At 43.3% G+C, this 8077-nt stretch overlaps 1 protein-coding gene across 1 annotated transcript; it reads left to right on the plus strand.

The window, feature by feature from the left end:
- The first annotated feature begins 249 nt into the window (after positions 1 to 249).
- Positions 250 to 3330, plus strand: DMRT2 (doublesex and mab-3 related transcription factor 2). Its single transcript, XM_032206744.1, has 3 exons — positions 250 to 606; positions 697 to 799; positions 2273 to 3330. The coding sequence occupies exons 1-3, from the start codon at positions 250 to 252 to the stop codon at positions 3328 to 3330; spliced, it is 1518 nt and encodes a 505-aa protein (XP_032062635.1).
- The last annotated feature ends 4747 nt before the right edge of the window (positions 3331 to 8077 follow it).

Raw genomic sequence — 8077 nt, forward strand, 5'->3', positions numbered from 1 at the left:
CGGGTAAGTTGCAACCGCGGTGCGAAGGGGAGAGTGGGGGAAGCTCGGGGTGCGGAGCATAGGCTTCCTCGGCGCGGCTCACACCGGGCTGTGCGGGGAGCGGCGGCACCCCGGGGTGCCCCCGGCTGGCACCAGACAGGCACCCAGCAAGCAGCCGGCGGGGTGCCCGGCGGGACCTGCCGCCCGGGGGCAGCCCATCGGGGGCGGGCGGCCTGACCCCTGTGTTTGCAGCCGCTCCGCCGAGGAGCCATGTCCGAGGGACGCGCCGCCGGCGACTGGGAGATCGACGTGGAGAGCCTGGAGGGGGAGGCGGCCGAGGGCCCCGGCGCGCCGCGGGAGGAGGAGGAAGAGGAGGAGGAAGGCGAGGAGGCGGCGGGGGCAGCGGCCCCGCGGCGGAGCGGCGGTGTTGGTGCCGGGGAGCCGCGGAAGCTGAGCCGCACGCCCAAGTGCGCCCGGTGCCGCAACCACGGCGTGGTGTCATGCCTCAAGGGCCACAAGCGCTTCTGCCGCTGGCGGGACTGCCAGTGCGCCAACTGCCTCCTGGTGGTGGAGCGGCAGCGGGTGATGGCCGCCCAGGTGGCTCTCCGCCGCCAGCAGGCCACCGAGGTGAGGCGGGGACGGGACGGGGCGAGACGGGACGGGACGGGGCCGGGCGGGCGGCCCCGGGCTGACGGCGCTGCCCGCCCGCTTTCCTAGGACAAGAAGGGGCTGGCCGGGAAGCCGGCGAGCCTGGAGCGCAAAGCCGTCTACCAGAGGCACGTCCGGACGCCCAGCCTCCTGGCCAAGAGCATCCTGGAAGGTAAGACCCCTCCTCGCCGCCTTCCCCCGGGCCAAGCCCCCGGGCCCCACGGCAGCCCCGCTCCGACACGGGCGGAATTCACCGCGGCCAAAAGCGTGCCCCGTGGAGGGGATCGACGTGGCAGGGTCGTAGTGGCAGAACTGCGGCTGGCAGCCCCCTCCCCGAACCCCCAAATAATGCCTGAGATGTTAGCAAGGGCATCTTGAAATCCGAGAGTTACTGTCACACGCTGGCATGCTTTTTACGTGGCTACCCGGCGCTGCTGTTGTGCCGTGCGGGGTAATTCCTTCGCGGGAGTGTTTGTCTGCTCACGGGTAGATCAACTCGTTTTCATTTCAAGCTGATGTCTTAACACAGCGGCCCTGATTACTGCATTATCAAGCATAAGATATACATAACTGGCTGTCCCCTTTTTTTCCTGCTGAAAATTGTAACTGCAGAAGCAGGATGCTTTAAAGATCTCTATTTTAGTGAGAGGGTGTATTTTCTGTTCTCTGTCTCTTCAGATCAAGCCCAAATTTATTTTTCATGTCTGCTTTTATTACTTTCCAAATATTATCCTTGTACAGTGAATCACTGCAGTTCTCAAATATAGCTTTTCATTCTTTTCAAAACAGAAAGCTCTTTTCTTAAACTGTGCAATTACAATTTTGTTCTGTTAGAAACCTCTTTTTTTTTTCTACAATTCACTCTTTAAAAAAAATCTTTCCTCTAATTTACCTTAACTTTCTTTTTCTTTTCTCCTAGTTCTCCTTGGAATTTTCTACCGTCTGTAACAATATGTTCATAATGATTCATCTTTAGAGAATAGAAATGGCAGCAGCTATAGGTATAGATATCTTACTTGGCAACGGGGAAACTCCTGTGAGAGGAGTGGGAGTGAAAAGAGGCAAAATCCTGTTCTCCTTACTCATGTAATCAATTCCATTAATTCAATGGGATTACTTGTGTGGGTAGAGCAAACAGGATTGGACCCTATCAGTTACAATTAAATGAATCTGGTTAGTTAAATGTGCTGGACTTTTGTTTTATTTTAGTTCTTTTTTTTTTTTAGTTCAGAATAAATGAAATATTTGATTTTCCATATTTATTAAAAAAGTTTACCTCCTTAAGCTGCATGATGCAATACCAGTCATAATGCATAGCAGGGTTTTGCCTTTTTTTTTTTTTTTCCACTTAGCCTGCTGTTTTGGAGCTGCTGCTGTAAGTCGCTGTTCAGCTCTCCGAAGGAGGCTACACATGTCAGAGTAGTGGGGCTCGCTTGTCTGCACGGAAAAACTTGTCCTGAACGTGCTTGATGGTGCAGGGAGCTGAGCTGCTGAGGCGCGGTGACTTTGGCAGGAGCTGATAGTGCATGGGGTTTGCAGCAAGTGCTCAGTGCCCGGCGGGGCTGGCTCCAAACCGAGCTTTTTTACAAACACGACTTTGTTTTTCTTACACAACTCCATTCTTAATGCTGCTTTGTTGTTTTAGGTTACCGTCCTATTCCAGCAGACCCGTACTTGGGAGGGAGTTCACCCTTGCCACCCCCTGTAAGTGACAGGATGAGAAAGAGACGGGCTTTTGCTGATAAAGAGCTGGAGAACATTATGCTAGAGAGAGAGTATAAAGAAAGAGAGATGATGGAAGCTACACAAGCAGCTGCCCTCTTTCTCCCTAACCGCATGGTGCATGGAGCTGAATACAACTCATACAAAACAGCTTTCAACCCTGCTCAAGTTGATGCTCCAAACAAGGAGTTTTGCAACTTTTTACCAACCTGCCTCGATCTAACCATGCAGTATTCAGGATCTGGCAACATGGAACTGATTTCTTCAAATGTCAGTGTAGCTGCTACCTACAGGCAATATCCCCTGTCTTCTAGGTTCTTAGTGTGGCCGAAATGTGGCCCCATTAGCGATGCTCTCCTCTACCAGCAATGTCTCTTAAATGCTACTACGGTCCAAGCTCTCAAACCTGGGGCAGGTTGGGATGCCAAGGTCTCACAGATCCAGGACTGTCCAAACACTGAGCAGGACATCATGCCTCCGAAACTGGAAAATGCACTCATACTGACCCACACGCAAGACATTCAGCAGTCATGTAGCGAGATACAGTGCCTTCCTCAGGAAGCTCGGGAGAGGTCAGCTTTCTCTCCTCCAAAAAGGACTTTCTCTCAGATTTCTGATAAGGATTCTCTGGCTCCTCAAGAACAGGTATTAAGCAAGGTCAGCAAAAATACTACCAAGCCCCCTCTGCCACTCAAATACAATCCATTTCAGTCGCTGTTCCCACAGACATTTCCAGACAAATCAGGAGCAGAGCTGAGAACATCATTTGTGAAAGAGACTTCTGAAGAAGCATCTAAGAAATACAGAGATTGCAGCATCAAAGAGAACCCAAAGTGCAAGTTCACAATAGACAAATGTGCAAAAGACTTCTTTGGGCCAAAACAGGCCACAACAAAACTTTCAACAACTGAGCCACTGTCATTTTCAGTTGAATCCATCCTTAAACGACCTTCTTCTGCAGTTGCTAATGTCTCTCAATAAATAAATTATGCCTTCCGTGTAGAGAGTTTGTATGTCTTGTCTTCTGCAAAATTGCTACTGCCTGCTTTTTCTCTTAAAAGATCTGTAAAGAGGAATTTCTACTGTAAATGGTAATCCTTTTTCTTTTTTTTTTTTTTAAATTTTCTTAAAATGATGTACATAACTTTGCATGTTTTCTGAGGAAAAAGAATATATTTTTTAAAATTAAAACTGCATGTAGACTGTAAAGTGTTCTTTTAAGCAGCACTTCAAACTGTTCAATAAAATGAGATTGCCTATAAGCACAGATACTCTTTGCCACACCAATAATATCTCCTGATTTCAGTTTTGTCTGTAGTCTTTTGCAGACAAGTATGCGCTACTTTCAGAACATGTGTTCTTTTATCTGCTATTATCCATGTACTTACTAAGTTGTCTTGATGGAGTAAGTGCTCCCTGCTTTGAACTTTCAATAACTAAGAAGAGGTGCAGGGGCATAGTGTGAATTGGAGGACATTTATTACATTCATTTTAGATCAGATTCCAAATGCCTTTCTTACTCTACATGGGAAGTGCATACTAGGATAAAGAGTGGCTTATTTCATGTCTCCCTACAAAAGTTTCTAAAGCAGAAGAGTTACTGGATTATGTTTGAGGAGAGTGGCCGTAGTGAGATATTGAATAAGAAGTCTATTTCTTTTTAAATTCAGTTTTTGAATAAAAGAGTTTTTTTTTTTTTTTTTAATTTATTTATTTTAATATATGTATTCAGATGACTTTGCTTGTTCCTCTCAATTTCCACCCATTCTAAATGAGTTTCACCTTTGACCAGCAGGAGTCTGAGATTCTTGTGCAGTGGTAATTGAAATGACCTTCATGCTCTAAAAATGATGTACAGAATCCTCACTGCTAATGAGAAATCAAGTCATAATCTCTTAGTTTTGTAATTCTACGTTCTTCTACTGGGATAGTAGAAATAAATGAGATCAGCCAGTAGAATTTACCTGGTACCTTGAGGTAACCATTAAGGCTACAGGAAAAGGCATTGCCAGCTCTCATAATGACTGAGCTTGAAGCTTTCTAAATTAATTATTTTTAAAGTTTTTCCCTGTTAAAGTTTTTCACTGTTACCACTTCTACTTACTGCTAGTCCCTACGTTACCTTTCTTCCTTAACCCTTTAATCCATCAAACATTCAGTTTAAACTCAGCTGTTTAATCCAGCTCACTCAGTTCAAAGGGATGTGATTTGTTCCTAATCTTTATTATTTTCTAAGGACAATTTCAGTTCGGTATTTGTGAGCAGAATGTAGTATTTTCTGATTTTATCACACTCACCATAAAACGTAAATGATTATTTTGCCACAAATAAATCTGAACCCATGAACAACTCCTTCCGTAAGTATCTCTGAAAGTGTTTAGTGTTTATACTGGGAGTGGTGTCACTGACAGGCAGGTCCCTCTTCATGGGTGAGATGAGTCATCTGCCATGGGTGATTTTCTCAGCCACTTTTATTTGTTGCTATTTCCAGTCACTTTGCTAAAGCGACAAGGTCTGTCTTTTGCTTGGAGAAAACACTATTTAATGCATTTTACATAACTTGTGCATTTTGCATAACATATTTTGTAAAATCCACTAAAACTTTCTATTTCAGGAATATAAACAACTTTGTTTTAACTTGACAGAATCTTGGACACTAGCTAAAGTTTCACCTTTCAAAAGCATTCCTAGTAACCAGATTTTGCTTACCTGACAATATATTTCAAATGTGTTGAAATGCTTTTCACTTTTTCAGACTCTGTTCTTTACTCAGTTGCCATTAGAGGGAGTTTAACTTACTTGGGAGCTGAAGCTGCTCATTAGTCAGTTTATTAGTCAGACTGAGCTAACCATCTTTTACCCATAGTAAACGGAATAAAATTATTTGCTTTTTATACTTGTTTGCTTTGCCACAGCTTTCCTTCATTGGCTTAACTGAACATAAAATACTAACACAGAATTTTAATGTAAGCAGGGTTCCTTTGTTGTTAAAAATATGATTATTTATTTTATTTTATTTTTATTTTTTAATTTTTTAGCTGGCATAAGCTGGGTTGATGGGTGAAAGAGAGTTCAGCAGACTATGTAGTGAACCAATACTAGACACTGGAATTTGTCCTGCATAAATATATATTTGCCTGACAATATGTGCAACTAACATTGTTCAGTTTCAGATCTGATTCCCTTCCCCCCCCCCCCCCCCCCCCCCCAGGAATTCACGTGTCTTTCTTTATTTATCTCTTAAAAAAAAAAGATCAGAAAAAACACAACCTTCCATAATATTTTGTGTCACTTGGCCTTTTAAAGAACCAGTTGAATTGAACAAATTAAAACTCTTAAGAAATACCAAGTACTAATGTAGACATAGGTATACACAAACATATAGATACACATGCGCATGGACATACACGTGTGTATGCGTGTGTTCCAGATAATTTTCTTTAAAGTCCAGCTATTAAGAAAGGGAGACACATATCTAACATTACTTGAAAAAATTGTGACCTGTAAGGTGAAACTTGGACACATTCTGCCTGCTTTATTTAACAGTTAGTCTCATGGAATTCAGCATTTCTCCACTCTATCTTGCTGTTACTTGCCTATTTTTTGCTTCAGTTCGGTTAACCATTTCTCCATTTACTTTGTTTCAATGCATAAACCCTGGGACCTCTTTAAACTGTGAAAAACTTCCTACGTGTCTTGAAAGCTTGTTGATCCATATCTGTTTTCCTCTCTTCTGGTAAAAAAGTGTATAAAGCCTATTGGTCACAGAAGGTAGGATTATTATCTTGAGCAAGATAGACCATATGCAGACGACGTGTGGTTTTCCTCGCACACCTTTGCAGTGGATGTATAGCACTCCAGGATCAATCAGCCTTGTGCTTCCCTTGACCTGAAGCAGCGTTCTGAGTGTGCTGTGAGACTTGCAAGTAAAATTGTCTAGCACCTAGTGCTAGGAAGTGACTTCCTAGCAATATGTTAAATAATTTTTGATATACCCCAGCCTCCCTGCTCCTTAAGTACAATGCTTATGGCATTTTTTAGTTGTGTGGGTGCCTGCATCTGCTGTTCAGACTGACAAGTTTTCTCTTGGTATAAGGTACGTAGTGGTGTTGTGCACGTGGATCTGAGATTGCATTTCCTTTCTGATCCCCTTCCACCTCTGCCTTACTTACATGATGGTGAGACATGCTTGCTGGGAACCCAGCTATGGGGCTGGGACAGGAACTCATGAACCTGTACTTGTGGAGCACAAAGCAGTTGTGGGAAGGAATACAAAGAGCAATTGTTCATTTGGTCTGCAAAATACTAAACCTGGCCAGTGCCATTGTCAGGGACAACCAACCTCTTGCTAACAGTGCATCCTGGGACAATTTATTTTATTTTATTTTATTTTATTTTATTTTATTTTATTTTATTTTATTTTATTTTATTTTATTTTATTTTATTTTATTTTATTTTATTTTATTTTATTTTATTTTATTTTATTTTAAATGGGGAAGTGTACAGAACTAGAGGAGTTGGGGATCGATAGTGCTCCAGACAGTGCCTGGATTACTGGCTGGTCTGGAGGCAAGGAGCAGGTGGAGTTGTGTTCACCTAGACAAGGAATAGGTTACTGACAGGTGTGGCAGTGACAGTTTCCCTCTCCAGTGACATGGGACAATTCAGACATCACCCCCATTGCGGGGAGAGTCCCTACTCAGTAGACGTGAGTTGCTGGCTTTTTCTTGTGTGCAAGCTCCTTGGAGCTGACTGTACCAGTGAAGCTGGCTTGCTGCAAAGCCTGTGTTAAAACTGGCGTTTTTTTGCTGAAGTCTCTGAAATGGCATATCCAGCTACTGGGCTTGAGGTCAAGATGTGGAGTGTGACGAGGTGGCTTGATAATTGAACACAACCCATTCAGCTCATATCAGGACAGAAATGTCTTTGAAATCATCAGCTGAATGCATTTGTATTCTGGCCTGAGAACAAGACTTAGTCCTGTACCATCTGCTTGTCCTTCTGCTACTACAAGGACCTCTCTGAGTTTTGCAGTCTAAGCTCCTCATCTCACTGGGATCATAAAAGCAAAAGGCACTTTTTGTTCAAATGTGGAGACACAAGTCCCTGTGGAGTTAATATTTCTGAAGAGTGAACATTAACTAGCTTTCAGTTTCTATTGTTCTGGAATTACAGAATTTGATGCTCTCTCCATTTCTTTATTTTAAACACAGTACAGAGAGTTATAGTCTCATTTTGATTTGACAGCTTTTTTTTTTTTTTTTTTTTTTTTTTTTTTGCACAGTCAAGCTTCTAAGCTTTGGAACCCAACACTTTCCATTCAACTTACCTTTATGTGAAAGCTGGAGTCATTGCCCACAATGGACGAGGTCATTAGTGTATCGCTAAGTTCCTTCTCTGAGCTTTGGCCAGATGTACAGCATAAAGTATACATGCTGCCTCTTTAAACTCACAAATAGTAGTGATCAGTAACTTTCCATTTGCTTGCATTGAAACCGAGACAAACTTACGCAAGAAAGGCTGTTGGGGAAGCATGTGTGGGCATGTGGAAACCAGTGGCAGAAAAGCCAGTGTATCAGTTAGGAGACAGGAATCAGTTGGTATTTTATGGGAGAAAGCGTCACTCTTCATGAATAATGAAAGTGAAAGCATGCAAACTGGAAAAAAAGATAAAATTTTCAACAATGCCATTTCCTTCTCCTCCAGTTCCCATTGCCAGATCTTTGTG

This window comes from Aythya fuligula, chromosome Z (assembly GCF_009819795.1).
Source record: "Aythya fuligula isolate bAytFul2 chromosome Z, bAytFul2.pri, whole genome shotgun sequence".
In the NCBI taxonomy this organism is placed as follows: Eukaryota; Metazoa; Chordata; class Aves; order Anseriformes; family Anatidae; genus Aythya; species Aythya fuligula.

Coding starts and splice junctions, on each gene's coding strand:
- DMRT2 (XM_032206744.1), top strand. CDS start 250: ATGTCCGAGGGACGCGCCGCCGGCGACTGGGAGATCGACGTGGAGAGC. Junction 607..696: donor GCCGCCAGCAGGCCACCGAG/GTGAGGCGGGGA, acceptor CCGCTTTCCTAG/GACAAGAAGGGGCTGGCCGG. Junction 800..2,272: donor GGCCAAGAGCATCCTGGAAG/GTAAGACCCCTC, acceptor TTGTTGTTTTAG/GTTACCGTCCTATTCCAGCA.